General features: G+C 42.0%; 1 protein-coding gene across 1 annotated transcript in view; it reads right to left on the minus strand.

Annotated features, from left to right (window-relative positions):
• LOC126298241 (tolloid-like protein 1) overlaps positions 1-24,792 on the minus strand; it is a 549,015-nt gene that overhangs the window by 169,552 nt on the left and 354,671 nt on the right. Inside the window, exons 5-6 of the mRNA XM_049989546.1 lie at positions 12,099-12,205; positions 1,870-2,005 (exon numbers count right to left, since the gene is read on the minus strand). Coding sequence (XP_049845503.1) covers positions 1,870-2,005; positions 12,099-12,205 — 243 coding nt within the window. The remainder of the gene's footprint in view (positions 1-1,869; positions 2,006-12,098; positions 12,206-24,792) is intronic.

A 24,792-nucleotide genomic window follows, 5' to 3' on the forward strand; every position in this document is an offset into this window, starting at 1 on the left:
TCTCACACAATATTTCGATGGCCGTATTCGCTGTCTTCTTCAGGTGCTCGCTGAGACTGGTCTTTGAGAGGATCAGATCCAGTATTTATGCCTGCATGGCAGTAGGTGCTCTGTTTTTTGGTCCACGCTGCGTTAGGTGCTCCATCCATAGTCCACTCCCAGCAGGAGCCGCTCTAGTTTTTCTCTCTTGTGGCTGGTACTCCAAACGCTGTCCGCACCTACTCAAACAGAACACCTTGCATGGTGCAGACGTGAAGTAGAGCATCAGAGCATAGACTGAACACCAAAGGAGGACGGCCAGGTCAGGTGCATGCAGGGGTTGGAGCACCAGTGACAAGACAGGGCAACAAGACCCGCCTCTGTTAGGTGCAGACTGCAGATGGAGCACCTGACATGGCGCGGACAAAACTCGAAGCTCCTAGCTACATTCAGACATAAATACTGGACCTGAGCTACCCACGGACCAGTCTCAGGGAGAACCTGAACAGGACAGCGAGTCACACCATAGAAATATCATGTGAGAATGACATGAACAATACGCAGGAGATCCAATTATTCAACATGTCAACATTTCGCTGGGAAAGCTTGAAGAATTATAACAATTTTTCATTGATTTGATGAGATCAGAATGAGAGACACTCTCTTTAAGACCAAAGCTGATCAGTTGGTCTGTAAGAGCAGCTACAGCTGAAGACTAACTTTGAGACAGTATGGTGATTGAAATGGATCCTGCCAGCAGACCGATCCATCAAAAAATTGAGTGCACTTTTTAGATTGGATCACCTGTAGCTTATAAGAACCTAAATTAGAATCTCTGGGTTACAAAATTCTGCAATCATTTGTGCTCCTGGCATTATTGTGTTCTGCCAACAAGTGATAGAAAAGTTCAATTTCAGGTAGTCAAAAGAAGAATCTTATTTCATAATTATTGATGAAACATGGCCGTAACAATTTCTTCTATGAGCAAAATAGCATTCATTTGTTTGGGGCTTTCAAGAGCAGCCCTGACTGCTGGTAGTGAAAAGTGCACAAAATGTTGGGAAATGAATGCTGTGTAATTATTTGTTCTGTCAGAACTCGTTGTCCTATGGGCATAATATTTTGGCAAGCAACCCAGTCGACATCACCAGCTTTGTTAACAAACTGGCCTCTTGGGACATTTTGGTGAATTATATCCCTCCTCCCACATCTCTGGAGTGGGGTTCTATACACCATTTGAATCCAAATACATGTGCCAGCTGAGTCAGTGGCGATGTTTGTGGTGGCTGCAGTGATCGTATCGACAGATCGGAAGTCATCTGATGTGTTTGCTTATTCTTCTCCTGCATTATACTGCGGGCTAGTTCCCAGACTTTACTGAGAGTAAAGTAGCGATTTACAAGTTTGCCCAGTACCGGCAGTAAATCTTTGGGCCTTTCTGTTAATGACTATTGGGGGAGAAGCTAAAGAAATCACAACCCAGATCAAGAGAGTGTAGGATTCTCCTCTGTCATGACAACACACCAGTTCAGTGTGTGGTGTTAACAAAGGATTTCCTCACTCACCAATGCCCTTTGGAGTTCCATCTGATTTCTACATCCATGGGCAGTGATTTGAGACTCAATGTGTGTGGGGCGTAGGTTCAGGACCTCCCGAAAGAAGCCTGTGATGAAGCCTTCATCAAATTGTTTGAACAGATGGTTTGTCTTACAGGAATTCAGGGGAACTCAAGATATGAGACAGTTATTTGTAATACCCAGCTCATCAAAGCTCGTCCCTTGTAACAATTATAGTTGTTATGTCTAAAGATTTTGTTCATGCCATGTTGTTTATAAACTTTCTGTGAATTTTTAATGAAATTAAGTAGTTAAAAATGCAGAGCATACTTACGTGGACACTTATAAAGTAAATTTGTCTGTGCGATATCTCCTGCGCTAAGACGAATTCTTTGTCCAATTTCTGGTCGTTTTTTTGGATATGATTCACCAAGGGGTGTTATGGGATATATGGTGTCCAAATATGTACCCTAAAAGACAAAAGGTAAACGTTCGTTAAGTCATATTAACACTGTATTTTAACACTGTGCATCAAATTAAATATATATACATTATTTTTTTAAAAAAATTCAAGCTATAGCTTTTTGTTGGAACAGACATGGTAATTTGGATTTAATATTTTGATAACATTTTGTGATAACTTGTTATATTCATGTGTACACTCCTGATATGGTTTTTTGGAACTTCAAATAAAAAACAACAGTACGCAAATACTACTTTCAATAACTTCTTGTCAGATTATTGAAGCACTGCTTGAAAACCAGCTGCACCTAACGGCAAATATGCTACCTGCTTACAGTTACAGAAATGTTAGACCAAGCAGCACGAAAAGAAATATGCTCTACTTCTATATGTGAAATGGAATCAGAAAATTTTGTTCAAAGGAATGTAACATGCTGATTAAATATGGAAACACTGCTTGTAATGTTAACAAACTGAAATTCTAAAGGTATACTTCAAGGTGACAAGGGAGTAAGTTGTCATATTCATCCATCTATCAACTGGGGACTCTGAATATAAATGGTTCAAATGGCTCTGAGCACTATGGGACTCAATATCCGAGGTCATCAGTCCCACAGAACTTCGAACTACTTAAATCTAACTAATCTAAGCACATCACACACATACATGCCCGAGGCAGAATTCGAACCTGTGACCGTAGCGGTCGCGCGGTTCCAGACTGAAGCGCCTACAACCGCTCGGCCACATCGGCCGCCTCTGAACATAAACACCATGTTTCTGATATTTACATATGGGGTTCAGAGACTATGATTTTTTTTATAGATGACAATTTTCTTAACTCAGCTGTTACTGGTCTCATATATGTTTACATTCTTCATAGTGTGGTTTACATGATGTCTTTACTTTTGAATATTTTAGAAGCATTCACCTGAAAAAATGTTTTTTACACTAATAATGGTTAAAATTCACGCATAAATATGAAACCCAGATTATAGAAACACAGGACACCAAAAAATATAAATACTGAAGAAGGAAAAATTAACCATATTGCTGTAAGTGGAGTTTATGAACCAGTCTAGAACTCTATATCCACTGATAAATTCAGAAAGTAGCTGAAGAGTGCAACTGTTAAAAATAAGGCTGATAACAAAAAGTTGAATAAATTGTACTGTTGAAACGGAGCTATAATAAAAATAAACACACTTTCACTTGGATTCTTATCTTTCATATTTGCTAAAAGAATAATTTTGAGTGAATTTAATTCTGTCACTGTTTTTCTTAATACAGCAGCCACTTAAAAGCAACATTCTATCTCCAGTTATTTTTTATTACAGTATTATAGTAGTTACATACTAGCATTTCATATTGTCTCAACCACTGACACTAAGTTAACATTATACAAAGAATAAACATTGATATAATTGAACTCATCCTTAAATAAATATATAATATTTATTTTGGTGCCTTTCTACGATGATGAGGTACTCTCATTCTTTGTATCACATACTGCTTTCAAATTTGTAACACAGCTGCTGGAATAAGTTTCACTTGTGATACGTTCTACCGCAACCCCTACTCACGAGTGAAAAATGTTTCTTATTTTCTAGAACACAAGGCATCCACAACTGTCACTACTAAATATATTGAATGGCAGCTCCACCTGGACCAAAAACTTTAAGTGAAATGATTCAGACCCTTAGGCCATTCTGAAGTGTTCATGACAATACAATGAAAGTCCTTCTGTCAGTAAGAATCTTCACTTCAATGTTTCATTTGCTTATTGTCCTACATGAGCTAGCAAAGTGAAATTTCTATATATGCCGTATTTATTTTGGATATGGTTCCTCTTTGAAGTTTCACTTGAATAACGTTTTAGTATATTTTTAATTTACCGTGTATTTTTAACATTTTAAAAATATTTCGTATCACACTATGTGATCAAAAATGTACGGACACCAAAAAAAAAAAAACGTTTTTCATATTAGGTGCATTGTGCTGCCACCTACTGCCACGTACTCCATATCAGCGTCCTCAGTAGTCATTAGACATCGTGAGAGAGCAGAACGGGGCACTTCACGGAACTCAAAACGTTCGAACGTGGTTAGGTGACTGGGTGACACTTCTGTCATACGCCCGTACGCGAGATTTCCACACTCCTAAACATTCCAAGGTCCACTGTTTCCGATGTGATAGTGAAAAGGAAACGTGAAGGGACACGTGCAGAACAAAAGCGTACATGCCGACCTCGTCTTTTGTCTGACAGAGACCGCGACAAGTTGAAGAGAGTCGTAATGTGTAATAGGCAGACATCTATCCAGACCATCAAAGAGGAATTCCAGACTGCATCAGGATCCACTGAAGGTACCATGACAGTTCAGCGGGAGATGAGAAAACTTGGATCTCATGGTCGAGTAGCTGCTCATAAGCCACACATCGCGCCGGTAAATGCCGAATAACGCCTCGCCTGGTGTACAGAGCGTAAACATTGGACGATTGAACAGTGGAAAAACGTTGTGTGGGGTGACGAATCACGGTGCACAATGTGGCGATCCGATGGCAGGATGTGGATATGGCCAATGCCCAATGAACGTCATCTGCCAACGTGTGTAGTGCCAACAGTAAAATTTGGAGGCGGTGGTGTTATGGTGAGGTCGTGTTTTTCATGGAGAGGGATTGCACCGCTTGTTGTTTTGCATGGCAGTATCACAGCACAGGGCTACACTGATGTTTTGAGCACCTTCTAGCTCCCCACCGTTGAAGAGCAATTCGGGGATATCGATTGCATCTTTCAATATGATCGAACACCTGTTCATAATGTACGGCCTGTGGCGGAGTGGTCACATGGCAATAGCATCCCTGTAATGGACTGGTCTGCACAGAGTCCTCGCCTGAATCCTATAGAACACCTTTGGGATGTTTTGGAATGTCGACTTCCTGCCAGGACTCACAGACCGACATCGATATCTCTCCTCAGTGCAGCACTCTGTGAAGAATGGGCTGCCATTCCCCAAGAAACCTTCCAGCACCTGACTGAACGTATGCCTGCGAGAGTGGAAGCTATCGTCAAGGCTAAGGGTGGGACAACACCATATTGAATTCCAGCGTTACCGATTGAGAGCGCCACGAACTTGTACGTCATTTTCAGCCAGGTGTGCGGATACTTTTGATCACATAGTATACGTCAACTGAACAAGTCATTCAGCATCAATAATTAATTCTCTTTGTATTCCAGTGTCCTGTTTCAGTCCATTTATCGCCTATTTCAGCAGCGTTCCATGCTTTTTCATTCATTGAAGCCCCTTTGCATATAAAATACTCTTTCTCTGCCAATACAGTAAAGTGGATACCTAACAGAAGTCTGTGTATCAGGACTGTGTCCGGCCTAGTTCCTTTCATTTCATCAAAATCTGCGAAATTTCCATCATGTGTTCTATGAAATGTTCTACAATGGTCGTGGAATGTCTTTATGTTCTTTAGTATATGTACTTGTAAATGTTAGTTATAAGACCTTAATTAATATATCAATGAAACATTTATACAGTTTTTACTTTTTCCAGATCCTTGAGGACCATCTCTCTTAGGATCTGTGGAAGAAATGTTACCACATCAATTCCTACGCAAATAAGTACCGGTATTACGTACTTTCATTTTTGTGATGTGTTCCAACTCCTGAAGGAACTCTTCGCTGTAAGTCTATGGAATGATAAGCATATATGACCTAATTTAGTGTCCAAAGAATTATGTCTGACTATTTTTGCTCATTTGTTGAATGCTAAGTCTAAACTGGAAAGAAAGCGATGCCTGTTGAACATCTGAACACAACCTTCAAAAAATACAGTTCGTTAAAGAACTGTCATTGGATTCCATCTGAGTATTTGTTCCAGAAACGTACTGTATTCATCTGGAGGTGAACGTCGGTAACACAACTGGTGATTTCAGTAGCTTTTTCTATTACTTTAATTACGTACAGAAGTGAGTTGTGGTCTTTTCCAGGCTTAAGAGACAGGCATTTTTTTTTCAAATAATAGTCTACGTCTACAGTCATACTTCGTATCTCACTATGATATGTGTGGCTGAGGGTACTTTTATTTACAATGTATTCACTTCACAAATGGTGTATGGAGAGAATGATACGGTAACTTACATGCCTCTAGGCGGGCTATAATTAGTCTAAGCTTGATTTCACTGACCCTCTAGGCCCAGTATACGGTGAGCTGAATAACATTAACAAATTTCAACCGAAATGTAAACTCCAGGAGTGTGCTAAGTAGGTTCTCGAGAGATTCAGTATGTCTTTCTTCAAGTAAATTCAGTTCAAATTTACCGGCAATCTTTCTACAATCCCTTGAGAATGGAGCAAGCCTGAGACAGTTCCTATTTCCCTTCTCAGTCTATGCTTGATATGCACGTTAAACTGAGATAGTAACGCTAAGACAGCTCCTGAGAGGGTCGAGATACACTATCAGGGAGGTTCTGATGAGCTAGAGAAAGCTTTGAACTATTTTGGCAATTTTCGTGTCTTATTGATGGCAAAATTAGCAATACAGGCGTAATCTTAACTCGCAGTAAGATGACTGAAACATGTCACTACTTTTGACAGTTGTTTCATTCTCGTTACGTAGTAATATGCTTCCGGCATCGAAGAGGAAGGTAATTATAACCAAAGTACGGAAAACATTCCTGTCACATCAGGCTTTGGAGGCTACCTACTCCTGGCTGCTGTCAAAAATATAGATATTCAACCATACAGCCTCTTTTCAAAAGGTAGGTTTCTTAGTCCAATGCTGAAAGCTTAAGGTTTTCTTCAGTTGTCCTTGTATTTCCGAAAACGGCTGCAACATGAAGAGAAATATTCACTGAGGTGACATGAAGTCACGGAACAGCGATATTCAAATATACAGATGGCGGTAGTATCGCGTACACAAGGCAAAGTCTGTAGACCTTGACACAAGATGTAAAAATGCAGTACTTTGGTGGAGTTGTCAGTTGTACTCAGGTGATTCATGTGAAAAGGTTCCCGACGCGATTATGGCCGCACGATGAGAATTAAAAGACTTTGAACGCGGAATAATAGTTGAAGCTAGACCCACGGGACACTCAATTTCGGAAATCGTTAGGGAATTCAATATTCCAGGATCCACAGTGAATACTTCTCACCACGGCCAACGCAATGGCCGGCGCTTTCACTTAACGACCGAGAGCAGCGGTGTTGGCGTAGAGTTGTTAGTGTTAATAGACAAGAAACACTGCGAGAAATAACTGCAGAAATCAATGTGGGACGTACGACAAACGTATCCATTCGGACGTTGAGGCGAAATTTGATGTTAATGGGCTATGCCAGCAGACAGCCGACGCGAGTACCTTTGCTAACAGCACATCGCCTGCAACGTCTCTCCTGGGCTTGTAACCATATCGATTGAATCCTAGACGACTGGAAAACCGTAGCCTGGTTAGATGAATTCCGACTTCTGTTGTCTGTTTGTGAGCGCTGACGGTAGTGTTAGAGTGGGGCGCAGACGCTACGAAGCCATGGACCCATGTTGTCAACAAGGCACTGTGAAACCTGGTTGTGGCTCCGTAATTGTGTGGGCTGTGTCTACATGGAATGGACTGGGTCCTCTGGTCCACCTGACCGTATCACAGACTGGAGATTATTATGTTCGGCTACACGGTGAACATTTGCAGCCAATCATGTACTTGCTGCTACCAAAAAACGGTGGAATTTTTATGGATGACAATGCGCCATGTTATCGGGCCACAGTTGATCGCGATTGGTTTTAAAAACATTCTGGATAATTTGAATGAATGATTTGGCCACTCAGATGGCCCGACATGAATCGCATCGACCGTTTATGGGACATAAGCGAGAGGTTAGTTCGTGCACAAAATCCTACACCGGCAACACTTTCGCAAACATAACACTTTCGCAAATATGGACGATGGACGGCTATAGAGGCACCATGGCTCAGTATTTGTACAGGGGTCTTCCTACAACTTGTTGAGTCCATTCTACTTGAGTTGCTGCTCTTCACCGGGCAAAAGGATGTCCGACACGATGTTAGGTGGTATTCCATGACTTTTGTCACCTCAGTGTACAACGCGGGTAAAATATCGGTAAAAGAGAGAACCGTTCCGTGCCAATATGCTATACGAGGTCCGTTTAAACATTACCGGAACATTCGTAATTTCACGCCAATGGTGGGTAGGAGCAAAATTAGGGGGGCTTCCGTGCACGCGTCTGTGTTTAATGTGTGACTGTCGGAAGTTTCATTGTTATATGTCTGTTAGATATTGTTAACTGCAGTATTGAGTAGAACGTTGCGAATTTCGAGATGGCACAGTTAGAGGAGCAACGCGGATGCATTCAATTTTGCGTGAAACTCAAGGAAACCTTTATAGAGACACAACAAATGACGCGGGAAGCCTACGGTGAAGAGTGCTTAAGTTATTAAGTCGTACTCGGTGTTACGAATGGTTCACATGGTTTAAAAATGGCCGGATGGAAGTTAAAGACCACCCTCGTTCTGGAGGGCATTCGATGTCTACCGACGACGCCCATCTCAGGAATGCCAGTCGAAGACTGACTGTCGAGTGATTGAAGAAACATGTAACATTTCAGTTGGATCATGTCAATAAATCCTCACACAGAATCTTGGAATGCATCGTGTTACAGCCAAGTTCGCCCCACGGCACGATAACGCACCCGCCGTTTCGTTCCTGTTGGTGCGTGACTATTGCACAACAAACGAAATCACTGTGCTGCCTCATCTTCTGTACCCTCCAGGCCTGGCCCCTGTGCACTTTTTTTATTTCCAGAGTTGAAAACCCCGTTGAAAGGACGAATATTTGCAACGGTAGAAGAGATGAAAGGAAATTCACAAAAAAATGGTTCAAATGGCTCTGAGCACTATGGGACTTAACATCTGTGGTCATCAGTCCCCTAGAACTTAGAACTACTTAAACCTAACTAACCTAAGGACATCACACACATCCATGCCCGAGGCAGGATTCGAACCTGCGGCAGTAGCAGTCGCGCGGCTCCGGCCTGCGCGCCTAGAACCGCGAGACCACCGCGGCCGGCGGAAATTCACAGACGGCGCTTCGCGCGATCCATCAAGAGGCATACTAAGATTACTTCCGGAAGAGGAAACGGCGTGGGGAGCGATGTGTCAATCGTGGAGAAAAGTATTTCGAAGGAAACCATGCACAATAAGTAAAAAGTAAGCGCAGAAAATTTTTGTGGACAAGGTTCCGGAAATTTTTGAGCAGTCCTCGTATTCCTGGGACAAATCAGTAATTCGAGTACTATGACTTCAAAAAGAGATTCTATTCGTCGAAAACCGCTGATTGTTTACTTGTTGCCTTTCGGCTTGCTTTTATATGATGTCATAGTTGGTTGACATTTGACTTTGGAGGATAGCAATGTGTGTATTGCAAAGAACTAAGATGTAATATCCCATACATGTACAGTCGTAGACATGTCTCGTAAATGGGACCTACGCCTCACCATATAATAGAACACCGGTAATACAATAGGGGCGGCCGCAACAGAGGCAATATCATATCCCGTACTCGCCCAAAACTGCGGTTGTACCACAAGGCGTTGACAAGGTGTTAAACTATAATCTTTATTCTACCAAGATAATGTTGTATTTATCTGGATACACAACGTAACACTAGTTTCTTCTGAGAGTGCTACTAAGAAGAGCAAGATTTTTGCCGCTATCCTATGCTGTGGTCACTGCTGACAGAACTAACAGTTAGTAGCAGCTATTATAGCTGAAGATACTGCATGGAGAACAACGCCATTATGGCTGTTTATGTTTGGTATGACGCATTAATATTCGTTCTGGAACAAGACAATGTTAAACGCACTGGGGGTCAGTAAGAATATCTTTCTCCAGCTTGGGCAGTACGTTGTGTGAAGACAGCTTGGGGTACAATCTCTCTATATTACTGTAGGAAGAAGAGAAAACCCGTTGTTCTCAAAACAAAAAGTCAACTAGTTATGAGTACGATAACAGGGGTGTTGTTTAAGTGCAGGGCCTTGTGGAGGCATCGAAAGTTTTCTTACAAAACTAGCAAAGAGAGTACAGTGTCTCGTTAACGGATTTACTGTAATCAGATGCATTGGGGACCATTGACATGTCAGAGAGAGGAGAGTCAAAGCATGATATAGCAAATGGAAGTGGAATGTCCTGAAGTATAGTTTCACGCCTACAGTCGCTTTCAAACAACTAAATATGTTCGAAATTTGGGGTTAGATTACCCAAAAACACATATTTTTCGCTTACAACCAGTCGCAATATGTGGCTGAAGATAGCTCAACCGCATCGAGCTTTTCAAATTATCAACACAAATTATACGTAATATGATTAATTGTATAAACGACCTGCACACGCCCGTAGAATGTGTGAGATTAATATGATAGCAAAGCCAACGAATTTATCGCTAGAGAAAGTGTAGGACACAAGACATGCCTGTATTTACGTGCAGAGCACCCCCGTATCCTCGTGGCAGGCTGTTGCTGTGGCCAAGAATCAACACTGGCGGAGTTGTGACCCCCGCACGTCAAACGATCCTTTGACGACAATACTTGCGTCGATAGAGCAATGTTGGTGAATGACACGCTAGGAAATCACCCAATAGTTTGGTCTGCATCCGCCGTGGGAAAAACCTTTCACAGCTTTAAATACTTAATTTTTCGGGAGTAGCAGGCATGTTTGATACTTTTGAATGAAGTGTTTTAAATTTTAAGTAAACCTCACTTAAATGCTATATGATTAGATTCACGGCACACATTTAACGCACGAAAGAATTTTTTCGCATTGATCGATGCGCAGTACGAAGTTTCTAGTGGTAATCTTTAGACAACTACCTGCTCATACTTTCTGTTCGAAAGGGCATTAGATGGCAACTGCCAATGTCATGAATGAGTGCTGCAGAAGTTCACCAAACTGAAAAGTGTAAGGACAATTATATTTACAGAATGAGATTTTCAGTCTGCAGTGGAGTATGCGCTGATTTGAAACTTTCTGGCAGATTAAAGCTGTGTGCCGGACCGAGACTCGAACTCGGGAACTTTGCTTTCCGCGGGCAAGTGCTCTACCAACTGAGCTACCCAAGCACGACTCACGCCCCGTCCTCACAGCTTTACTTCTGCCAGTACCTCGTCTCTTACCTTCCAAACTTCACAGACGTTCTCCTGCGGTCCCGAGTTCGAGTCTCGGTCCGGCACACAGTTTTAATCTGCCAGAAAGTTTCATATCAGCGCACACTCCGCTGCAGAGTGAAAAATCTCATTCTGGAAACATCCCCAAGGCTGTGGCTAAGCCATGTCTCTGCAATATCCTTTCTTTCAGGAGTACTAGTTCTGCAAGGTTCGCAGGAGAGCTTCTGTGAAGTTTTGAAGGTAGGAGACGAGGTACTGGCAAAAGTGAAGCTGTGAGGACGGGGCGTAAGTCGTGCATGGGTAGCTCAGTTGGTAGAGCACTTGCCCTCGAAAGGCAAAGGTCCGAAGTTCGTGTCTCGGTCCGGCACACAGTTTTAATCTGCCAGAAAGATTCACAATTGTATTTACTTCTCTTGCTAGTTGCTGTAGTGTAACCGTTGTCGAGATTTACCGAAGTGCTCGAAATGGGCCGCTGTCTTCAGCTAATTGCACTAAGAACTGCAGGAATGAAGGAGCAGAACTAAATACGAACCATCGCAATACGCAAGCATCCGCTTTTCTACATTTGTCTAACACTGCAGACCTGGGAATGCTAAAAAAATGAAGCAATGTTATTGACATTATGTGGTTAAAGGCAACCACGAGGAAGAATTCCCTGACGGTCGTACATATTTGGGACTCGCAGAGATGCAAAACTAAAGTTCACTAGTCTCTAGTATTAGAAGTGTAGCTTATCGAAGATACGTTGCTTGTTTCTCTGGTAGTACGTTGATTATGTACTACCTTCTCAGCATACGCCCCTCATTTAGAAATGACAGAATCTCAAATTAGTAAGCGTGGTAGTATTCCACAAGCTAAGTAAACAATAAGAGGATGGAAACTCCTAAAATTTGTAAAATAATTCTGGTTATCGTTCATCCTTTACTTACCCTAGAAAATGTATTCCTCGCATAATGCATAATGGAATCGTAGTCATATGGCAGTCCAAGAGAATTCACTTCTTCTTCCGTCAGCTTATTGAAATTATATTCTTGCCCTAGGGAAAAGAAAGTGGCGGATTTCAATTTTTAAATAATAGCTAGTTATTCGAAATAGACTAAAATTAGATTAGACTGATAATTTCGTACTATTTGTGCAAATATTTAGCTAATGTTCTGTACAATAAAAAATGAGCTAGACCTTAATGTCGTATTGCAGCACTCAGAGTATACTACAGAATCGTAAACAGAAGTCAATTTTAAATGGACTTTTCTCCAGAGACCTTAAACTAAACGTTCTCTCTTGTTTTTCATTTGAAAATTATAAAGTAACTTTTGATTTCAGTGAGTGAATGTATGTGGTAAACACAATCTATGATATAGTAATTTATGGGAGGAAGGTCATGTTATGATGATCTGACAAGCAACAGTTTCTTGATATATGTTTAAATTAGTAGAAGCACTATTAAATAAGCTACATTTCAAATTATTTTATCAGTGCAGTATTTCCCACGGCGTTTACCGTAGCACAGTGGTATCTATAAATTACAATATGCCACAGCGGCAATAACCAGGATAAAACTTAAAAAGGTCCCGGAATTAGCTTCGCTTATAAAGGGTAACTATGCACAAGACACAGAAAGCTTACTGAAACCAGTTGCCAACAACAGTTAAATTCTGAACTCCGACTGGATTGTATGTTTAAAACATAGGTTAAACGCTGGTGGTGTAGGCGTGTTTACAGCTACACTCCTGGAAATGGAAAAAAGAACACATTGACACTGGTGTGTCAGACCCACCATACTTGCTCCGGACACTGCGAGAGGGCTGTACAAGCAATGATCACACGCACGGCACAGCGGACACACCAGGAACCGCGGTGTTGGCTGTTGATTGGCGCTAGCTGCGCAGCATTTGTGCACCGCCGCCGTCAGTGTCAGCCAGTTTGCCGTGGCATACGGAGCTCCATCGCAGTCTTTAACACTGGTAGCATGCCGCGACAGCGTGGACGTGAACCGTATGTGCAGTTGACGGACTTTGAGCGAGGGCGTATAGTGGGCATGCGGGAGGCCGGGTGGACGTACCGCCGAATTGCTCAACACGTGGGGCGTGAGGTCTCCACAGTACATCGATGTTGGCGCCAGTGGTCGGCATAAGGTGCACGTGCCCGTCGACCTGGGACCGGACCGCAGCGACGCACGGATGCACGCCAAGACCGTTGGATCCTACGCAGTGCCGTAGGGGACCGCACCGCCACTTCCCAGCAAATTAGGGACACTGTTGCTCCTGGGGTATCGGGGAGGACCATTCGCAACCGTCTCCATGAAGCTGGGCTACGGTCCCGCACACCGTTAGGCCGTCTTCCGCTCACGCCCCAACATCGCGCAGCCCGCCTCCAGTGGTGTCGCGACAGGCGTGAATGGAGGGACGAATGGAGACGTGTCGTCTTCAGCGATGAGAGTCGCTTCTGCCTTGGTGCCAATGATGGTCGTATGCGTGTTTGGCGCCGTGCAGGAGAGCGCCACAATCAGGACTGCATACGACCGAGGCACACAGGGCCAACACCCGGCATCATGGTGTGGGGAGCGATCTCCTACACTGGCCGTACACCTCTGGTGATCGTCGAGGGGACACTGAATAGTGCACGGTACATCCAAACCGTCATCGAACCCATCGTTCTACCATTCCTAGACCGGCAAGGGAACTTGCTGTTCCAACAGGACAATGCACGTCCGCATGTATCCCGTGCCACCCAACGTGCTCTAGAAGGTGTAAGTCAACTACTCTGGCCAGCAAGATCTCCGGATCTGTCCCCCATTGAGCATGTTTGGGACTGGATGAAGCGTCGTCTCACGCGGTCTGCACGTCCAGCACGAACGCTGGTCCAACTGAGGCGCCAGGTGGAAATGGCATGGCAAGCCGTTCCACAGGACTACATCCAGCATCTCTACGATCGTCTCCATGGGAGAATAGCAGCCTGCATTGCTGCGAAAGGTGGATATAGACTGTACTAGTGCCGACATTGTGCATGCTCTGTTGCCTGTGTCTATGTGCCTGTGGTTCGGTCAGTGTGATCATGTGATGTATCTGACCCCAGGAATGTGTCAATAAAGTTTCCCCTTCCTGGGACAATGAATTCACGGTGTTCTTATTTCAATTTCCAGGAGTGTATAAAAATGTGATAATATCTAATGAAATTAGTACGGATTCAAAATGCGAAATATGCCTCAGGAGAAGTTGTGTCGGAAAATAAAGAAAGCAGCTGCTTGGGTGGGTAGCAGAGTACGTGTGGAATGCACTTTCTTTCGCTTTTTTTAAAGGCTAAGCGGTTGTTCGAGGTGCTCTAATGAAAGCTCGCCAGTCGACAAGCAAACTGCGAAATCGGACCAGGTGGTGCAGAGTACAGACACTTCGACTGTCGAGATTTTATCAGTAAATTAATGAAGTACTCGTAACGAAGTTCTCGAATTTACTGTTCTCTAGCAAATTTGTCGCCATAAAACTATTCTCGGGACCGTGAGATGGCTGAAACCGAAAACAGAAAGCTCTGAAATACTTAGCAAGTCAGATGCCATAGCAGGAGGAGTGTAACTTGCACTCCACATAAATACTGTCTCTAACGAGACAGATTTTGAATGTGACTGTGAATTCATCTGGACGCGTATAGTACGTCTAAGAGAAATCAAGTTAATTCTTAGATGTTTTTACCGGCTACCTGATATCACAGTGACAGTTTTTAGAGTCAACCAAAGAAAGTTTACACTCACTTGCGTGGAAATACCAGTTTCATGCAATATTTGTTGGAGGCATCTTTAACCTGCCGAGTGTAGACTGCCTCGTTTATGGATGCAGGGCACCGACAAGATGTCTTTTAAAGTATTTTTGAACACGTTTCCCGAAAACTATCTTGAGCAGCTAATTCAACAGCCCATACGCCTTTGACATAATTTAGATATCGTAGCTACAAACAAGCCCGACTCTGTCGACGGCTTCAGTATAGAGACAGGAATTAGTGACCATGATGTCATCATTGCGTCGGTGATACTAAAGTTATAAATCAATCAAGAAGGTTAGGAAAGAATGTTTGCTAGAAAGAGAAGATAATCAGTTGCTGGCACCCTACTTGGACAATGAATGGAGATCATATAGTTCATGTACGATGAAAGTAGAGGAACTAAGGGCAAAGCTATGTGTCGAGACTCAGGACGGAGAAGAGCCACCGCGGTTTAATAACAAAATCCGGAAAATGTACTCTCGGTTCAAAAGAGAATGCGAAAATGATAACAGGCAAAACTTATTAGAGATTCGTGTAGCTGTGAAAAAATCTATGCGTGAAGCATACAACATTCACCGTCATATCTTATCGAAGGATCTAGCCGAGAACCCGAGAAAGTTTTGGTCCTACGCAAAATCACTAAGTGGGTCACTCGTTGACCAATCTGGTTTGGCATAGAAAGCCGAAGTTTTTAATTTCGCGTTTAGGAAATCATTCACGCTGGAGGACCGTACAAATATTCCGTTGTTTGATCATCCCACAGACTCCCGAATCGAGAAAATAGTAATAGGCATCTGTGGCATAGAGGAACAGCTGAAAGAGCTAACAACAAATAAGTCGCCAGGTCCGGATGGAATCCCAATTTGGTTTTTAGTGTGGTTCACCCGTAAAGGGCTGCGCGTAAAGAACAGTGGTCCGAGCCATTTTTGAGTACTGTTTGTGTGCTTGCGTGTTTGGGGCAACGGCCTTGCCGCAGTGGATACACCGGTTCCCGTGAGATCACCGAAGTTAAGCGCTGTCGGGAGTGGCCGGCACTTGGATGGATGTCCATCCAGCTGCCATGCGCTGCTGCCATTTTTCGGGGTACACTCAGCCTTGTGATGCCAATTGAGGAGCTACTCGACCGAACAGTAGCGGCTCCGGTCAAAGAAAACCCTCATAGCGATCGGGAGAGCGGTGTGCTGACCACACGCCCCTCCTATCCACTTTCTCAACTGAGAATGATACGGCGGTCGGATGGTCCCGATGGGCCATTTGTGGCCCGAAGACGGAGTGCGTTTTTTCTTTTTTTGCGTGTTTGGGATCTTCCTCTCGTCGGATTAAAGGAAGGCATTGAATCAATTCAGAGGAGGACTGCTAGATATGTTACCAGTAGGTTCGATCAACACGCAAGTGTTAAGGAGATGTTTCAGGTATTCAAATAAGAATCTCTGGATTCTTTTCGAGAAACGTTACTGAGAAAATTTAGAGATCTGAAATTTGACGCTGACTGGAGAATGATCCTACTGCTACGTAAGGATCCCGATCTTAAGATGCTAGAAATTAGAGCTCGTAAGGAGGCTTATAGATAGTCGTTTTCCTTTCGCTCTCATTGCGAGTGGAACAGGAAGGGGGATGACTAGCAGTGGTACAACGTACCCTCCACCACGCATCATTTGAGGGGAAACCTGGAGAACATTTCGCGTAAATTTCCTGGTCGTCTTGTAGCATTAGGCGGATATCTCAATTTACCAGCTATACACTAGGAAATTCAAGTGATTAGTGCGTTTAGCAGGGACAGGAAGTCATGTGAATATTGTTGTAAGTGCCTAATCCGAAAATTATCTTATTCTGAAAACCGACTCGTGAAGGTAACATCTTAGATCTGCTGATGACAAACAGACATGAACTTTTCGACTCAGTTGGCGTAGGACAGGGAATCAGAGATCATAAGGCCGTTACAGCATCACTGAATACGGTTGTAAATAGGAATACAAAAACGGAAGGGAGATATTTCTGCTTAGCAAGAGCGACAATGAACAGATTTCAGATTATTCCAACGGTCGTCATGAAAATTTCATCCCCAGCATTAACAACGTTGATTATCGATGGATAAAGTTCAAGAGCATTTTATAATATACGAGGGTGGTTTGAAAAGTTCTCGGAATTACCACGAGGGTCAGCGCTAGCGCAACGAGTTGTTCACGTGCTATTCATTGAACTGTTGCCTGTTAATATGTGCCACGTCAGTGCTCGTGGAAGAGAGCTGTGGCGGTGACGTGGCTCTGTTGTTGTTCCCGCGTAGTGATTTGCGAAGATGGAAAAATCGAGATTCGAGCAGTGAATGAAGTACTTCGTAAAGAAAGATATGAAAGCAGAGGACATTCATACAGATTTCTGGGACACACTGGGGTACTCTGCTCTTTCGTATTCAGCTGTTGCCAAGTGGACAAATGAATTTAAATTTGGTCGGGAGAGCTTAGATGATGATCCGTGCAGTGGTCGCCCAAGACATGTCACTACTCCAGAAATCATTGCAGAAGTGCACGAAATGGTCATGGAGGATCGCCGATTGAAAGTGTGTGAAATTGCCCACGCTTGCCAGATGTCATCTGAAAGGGCATATCACATTTTAACTGAAGAATTAGATATGAAAAAAATATCTGCAAGATGGGTGCCACGACTCTTGACGCTGGATCAAAACATGAGAATGGACATATCGGAACAATGTTTGGCCCGTTTCAGGAGAAACGAACAAAATTTTTTGCGCTGGTTTGTGACCACAGATGAAATTTGGGTGCACTACTATACCCCAGACACAAAACAACAGTCAGCAGTGGAAACATGCTGATTCTCCTCCATCAAAGAAAGAAAAGACAATTCTCCAGTGGGAAAGGTCATGGCATCAGAGTTCTGCGATACAAAGGGGATTCTGTTTATAGATTATCTCCCCACTGGGCAGACAATTACTGGAGAATACTATGCCAACATCCTGGACAAATTGCAAAAAAAGACGCCAAGAAAAGGCAGGTTTAGCAACTAAAAAAGTCATCTTCCATCAAGACAATGTGCACCCGCACACGTGTGCCGTCGCCATGGCAAAATTCCACGAACTAGGGTATGAATTGTTGCCACACCCTCCTTATTTACCTGATATGGCGCCATAAAACTTCCATCTCTTCCCAAAACTGAAAATTTTTATTGGTGGACGAAGACTCACTTCAAACGAAGAATTGATAGCAACAGTCGACAAGTACACTCATGCTCATAAATTAAGGATAATGCTGATACATGGTGAAACAACGCTGTGGTGGGCGGTTTTCGGGTTTAAATCACCTCGGGGTATGACCATGCGGTGCATTTGGCCTGCGGTCGTCGCACAATGGCGCTGGCAGTAGTCCACATACGCACAGGTATATTGGTGCATGTCAGAGTACGGTGCAGCGTGTAAGTGTGCAGATGTTTTCAGACGTGCTAATGGTGACTGTGTATTGAAAACGACTGAAAGAAAACATACTGATGACGTTATGAAGGGTAGAATACTAGGGCGACTGGAGGCTGGTCAAACAGTAGCACAGGCCCTCCGTGTGCCACAAAGTGTCATTTCATTGGTTACAATATTTATAACGATAGGATTGTTTATAACGATGGACTGTCAATTTATGAAATAATTTGTACTGCAATAGTCACTTTTTAGCTAATATTTCATTCGCATGAGGTGTTTCGGTAGCATTTCACCATCCTCAGGTACATTTGAGCTACATTTATATTATATTTATCCTAAGTGTGATTATGATCATTTTCTGTTTATAACAGTGACGATATATGTAGACAAACAATCCTGTACAGAAAAATAAATATACATTAGTGTGTACATTATATGATATGAATGCGTAGATTATTTATTTAGTGCATTTACATACAGTTTTACTGGAAAATTAGTTATCTGGCACAAAGAGCACAGTGGAAAGCACACTAACATGTAAACATGTGTATGTGAAAATGTTAATTACGCTGTAAGGGGTTTGTCATTGTTCACTGTGACAGGCAACTAAATTTCCAATAAAAATGCATTCATAACCGCACTGGCACACACAGCAAATGAACATAGTCACATTTCATATTAATGTAATGTAAATGTAACTGAAATGCACCTGATGAGGGTAGCACTCTACCGAAATGTGTCGTACTAATTGAATATTAGTAAAGAAGTGACTGAAGAAGTACATTTTTTTCATAAACGAAAATATTACTGAAATAGCTTTTGGTGACAGATGAAACGATAAGTGCTGATACTGACGAAGAAAAATATTGATACTTTTAGTACAAGAGCCAAAAAGTTTTACCTATTGTAAACTATCTCATTTCCAGTTTCATTATGTGATATCAAGACAGAACATTTAAGGTCACCTGTGTTACGTGTAATTCGTGCTGTAAATAACGATAATGCGATATACGTTTACTAAGAAAACTTTAATATGAAAGTATGAAATATGAAATCAGGCACGGCAAAACGCAATCCGCTATAAAAATAATAACGTTTAACAGCGACATTTGACTGCCTTCCTTGATCGTAAACACTGCCTTTACTTCAGAACTGGATCTGAATTCGGCAGCCTTCTTTACTTAAGCGCTGAGTTCTGTAATACTGTTATCTCTTCCCATAATGTACCGGTATTCTACATCGTTGTCATTTGTTGTTCTTCATACAGATGTAAGAAAACTATACTTCATTGGTCACAATAGCTCTTTGAGACATTTTTTTGTGATTAAAACTCATTAATAACAGCTATAAGTCCCAACGTTATCCGCGATATGAGGATTACATAATTCCTCAACCAAATTATAATAATTTCTTCATGTACGGGACAACAGACTCAATGTGTCGTCTAAATGATGGAACCATTTTGACCACCATAGGCTATAAGTCTTATTCCTTTAATACACCATGCATATAAATTTCACTACTGGCCAGTTTCGGCCTTACGTCATTATCAAATGTCTGCAGTATAATACCGAAAGTACAGTAAATAGGTAAGACATGACCACTAGACTTGCTCTCTAAATTCATTTTTAAATGTGACACACACGTCACCAATATCATGCAAGCAGTTTGTTGTTGCTGTGTTGTTGTGGTCTTCAGTCCTGAGACTGGTTTGATGCAGCTCTCCATGCTACTCTATTATGTGCAAGCTTCTTCATCTCCCAGTACCTACTGCAGCCTACATCCTTTGAATCTGCTTAGTGTATTCATCTCTTAGTTCCCTCTACGAGTTTTACCCTCCACGCTGCCCTCCAATACTAAATTGGTGATCCCTCGATGTCTCAGAACATGTCTTGCCAACCGATCCCTTCTTCTAGTCAAGTTGTGCCACAAGCTCCTCTTTCCCCCAATTCTATTCAGTACCTCCGCATTAGTTATGTGATCTACCCACCTAATATTCAGCATTCTTCTGTAGCACCACATTTCGAAAGCTTCTATTCTCTTCTTGTCCAAACTATTTATCGTCCACGTTTACTTCCATACATGGCTACACTCCATACAAATACTTTCAGAAAAGACTTCCTCACACTTAAATCTATACATGATGTTAACAAATTTTTCTTCTTCAGAAACGCTTTCCTTGCCATTGCCAGTCTACATTTTATATCCTCTCTACGTCGACCATCATCAGTTATTTCGCTCTCCAAATAGCAAAACTCCTTTACTACTTTAAGTGTCTCCTTTCCTGATCTAATTCCCTCAGCATCACCCGACTTAATTCGACATTATATTATCTTCGTTTTGCTTTTGTTGGTGTTCATCTTATACCCTCCTTCCAAGACACTGTCCATTCCATTCAGCTGCTCTTCCAAGGCCTTTGCTGTCTCTGACAGAATTACAATGTCATCGGCGAACCTCAAAGTTTTTATTTCTTCTCCATGGATTTTAATACCTACTCCGAACTTTTCTATTGTTTCCTTTAATGCTTGCTCAATATACAGATTGAATAACATCGGGGATAGGCTACAACCCTGTCTCATTCCCTTCCCAACCACTGCTTCCCTTTCATACCCCTCAACTCTTATAACTGTCATCTGCTTTCTGTACAAATTGTAAATAGCCTTTCGCTCCCTGTATTTTCCCCCTGTCACCCTCAGAATTTGAAAGAGAGTATTCCAATCAACAGTGTCAAAAGCTTTCTCTAAGTATACAAATGCTAGAAACGTAGGTTTGCCTTTCCTTAATCTTTCTTCTAAGATAAGTCGTAGGGTCAGTATTGCCTCACGTGTTGCAACATTTCTACAGAATCCAAACTGATCTTCTCCGAGGTCGGCTTCTATCAGTTTTTCCATTCGTCTGTAAAGAATTCGCGTTAGTATTTTGCAACTGTGAGTTATTAAACTGATAGTTCGGTAATGTTCACATCTGTCAACACCTGCTTTCTTTGGGATTGGAATTATTATATTCTTCTTGAAGTCTGAGGGTATTTCGCCTGTCTCATACATCTTGCTCACCAGATGGTAGAGTTTTGTCAGGACTGGCTCTCCCAAGACTGTCAGTAGTTCTAATGAAATGTTGTCTACTCCGGGCTCCTTGTTTCGACTCAGGTCTTTCAGTGCTCTGTCAAACTCTTCACGCAGTATCATACCTCCCATTTCATCTTCATCTACATCCTCTTCCATTTCCATAATGTTGTCTTCAAGTACATCACCCTTGTATAGACCCTCTATATACTCCTTCCACCTTTCTGCTTTCCCTTTTTTGCTTAGAATGTGTACTCTCATTACTCCAAACGAGGCGTCGTTTGGTATTTACCGGCTTGACGTGTGGCTTATGAGCAGCTGCTCGACCATGAAATCCAAATTTTCTCACCTCCCGCCTAACTGTCATAGTACTTGCAGTGGATCCTGAAATAGTTTGGAATTCCTGTGTGATGGTCTCGATAGATGTCTACTTATTACATATTACGTCCCTCTTCAACTGTCGGCGGTTTATGTCAGTCAACAGACCAGGTCGACCTGTATGCTTTTGTGCTGCAGGTTTCCCATCACGTTTCCACTTCACTGTCACATCGGAGACCGTGGACCTAGGGATGTTTAAAAGTGTGGAAATCTTGCGTACAAATGTATGACACAAGTGGCACCAAATCACCTGATCACATTCGAAGTTCATGAGAACCCCATTCTGGTCGCTCACGATGTCTAACGACTACACAGGTCGGTGATATGGAGTACCTAGCAGTAGGTGGCAGCACAATGCACCTAATATGGAAAACGTATTTTTTGGTTGTGTGCGGATACTTTTGAACACATAGTGTATTTTACGAGCTATTAAAACGAAACGCCCAATCTTAGCCCAGTATTTCTACCTTCCATTAAAATAAAACAGCCGATCACATCCCAGTACTTTACCAACCAATGAAATGAAAGAGCCATCTCAGTTTACCACAGAGCAGCTATCTTGGCCATGTTCGTAAGTTTCCAGATCATCTGAATTTTTTTGCAGATGTATTTATCAAAGTTTGTAACTTCCAGCATATATGCATCTAAAATGGACAAACTTCTTCGTCAGCAAAACGCTCATGCGATGAACTTACAGGGCAAGCAGCACTTGTCACCACTCACAGTTTGATCTCTTACCATCCTTAGTGTACTGCACAATGCGTCCTCAAATTAAGAATCTCTACATTTAAATTAGCCTGTGAGGCTTGACAAGAATGCATCACAATCTTATTTCTACACACACACATCTCCATAAAAATTAAAGCCTAAAACATGATAGCGGACTCTCAAAAATAAGTGCTTTCATGTCATTTCCACATGTAAATTGTTAAGAAACGCATGTGTCTAAAAATAACATACTAAGCAGGCGGCTATCACTTAATTTTTAGACCTAAATGAGACAATGCACCAATAACCTCACCAGGCTTATATCTATAGAAAACAAGAAATACTATACCAAGGAGGGAAGCTCACAAACAACTAGGCAGTCTGTTACTATAGGTTATCGGTTTTGAGGTGACTGCACTTTAATTAAAAAGAATTACATCAGACGTGTTTCGCTGTTATTTATAAAGCATCTTCCACGGTTATTGGTGTTTCTTTACATATTCTGCACCTTCCCTACTTGCTGTCAGTGACTGGTGTCGAAAGGCTTCATTTCAGATTTGCACTTGGCAGTTTTTACCATTCTGCAGTATTTCCTGCGCTGCATTATACCAAGCTACATACAGTTTTCTAGGGGGGTTACAACATTTACTGGTCTGAATAGGGGTGCCAAGGGTCTCTAAAGGGTTTAGAGAATGTATTACCCACAGTGTTACCGGAGATAATACGAAAATCTAATTGTGCTGCTTCAAAATGCAGGATGTAAAAAAACTCAACATCGCCAAAGACAAACGAACTGAGCGAGCACCATTTTAGATAAGGAAGAAGACCTTTTTATTAGATCTTTATTAAGTTGCACTTAAACTGTGTATTTTCGTAATACGCAAGCATACATTCATAATGCATGGAATAGAATACAAATGTGAACATGGCCAAACACGGTGGCGAAACAAGTTTCAACACATGGACTGGAAACTTCGATAGCTCTTTGCTGCGCCACAAATCTCTAATTGCAAACGAAAATTCGATCTTTCCACCAAGAGAACATTATTTCTCAAAATATGTAAGATATCGACCACATAAGAAATATGGCACTACCACCGTAACTTGACTATTGAATACATTAAAAAATACACCAGCTCACATATTTACACTACTGGCAAATATTACCGGTTAAGATAAAATGGTGATGACCAAAGTTCGATTTTTGTACCACACTTTTGAAGGCACAGTGGATCCTCAAACTAAATACTCCCACATCGAAACTGTCTGTACTACTGGTCAAAATACTCGTTGTTCGCTTATTGGCGCTAATGAAATAAATTATACGTTAGTTGACAAGCTTAGTTAAACATGTGTACTATCCATTAAATATGTCAAAATATATAAACACTGGTTCCGTAACGTGACAAAACGCACATGGACGCTACAGCTGATTCGAGTTACAGCTTAAGGTAGACTTATCAATGAGAACAATTTGATATCTAAACCAATGTGTACAATAATATTGCAACGCCTAAATTTGTCAGAAAGTCGTCTTGGCTAGACTAAAATCGATTTCAAAGTCAGCCACTGAGCAACATGCTAAGTCATAATCTTTATCTTTTAGTGTAGAACATTTGTCATCTCCATCTGTTGCACAATGGAGACTAAATGACACATCACCCCACACATCGTCATTTTACGTTAAAATGAAAACAGAATGCTTTACACATTTTCATTTTGTAACAAATTGGAACAATGGTGGTCAGATTATTTACCATAAATCAACTGAAACTGGTGAAAACTATCTAAAACCGATGACAGCAACGTTATAACGAATTATTTCCATACATCACCGTATTACATGAAATTGTAACAAAGTAGAGCAGTGATGGTCGGTTGGTATGGTGACTATCATTATCACAAATGCATGGTGATAGTATATGGACCATAGTCTGATAGCAGGTGTCGGCTACTGGATCTTAAACTCGTATTGTAACACCAAGAGCTGACTCTGTATCTGCAGTGGATGTCAGTTATTGATCTTGAAACTATATGGGAGCAATGATGGTCAGTTTATGGCGTGTGGAGCAATTATGGTCAGTTTTCTGGGTTGGGCAGTGATGGTCGTTGCAAGGGGTGACCGTCTTTACCCTTCTGGGGGTAATAATGGTCAGTTTACAGGATTACCTCCATTACCTCCTCCCCCTCTAGGGAAAGGACAGTAAGTTTAGATGATGACGACCAATATTACCTCCTGTAGGCCATGTTGGCAGTCTACATGGGGACTACTGTTATCCCATACGCAAAAGGGGGCAA

This window comes from Schistocerca gregaria, chromosome X, assembly GCF_023897955.1.
Source record: "Schistocerca gregaria isolate iqSchGreg1 chromosome X, iqSchGreg1.2, whole genome shotgun sequence".
NCBI lineage: Eukaryota > Metazoa > Arthropoda > Insecta > Orthoptera > Acrididae > Schistocerca > Schistocerca gregaria.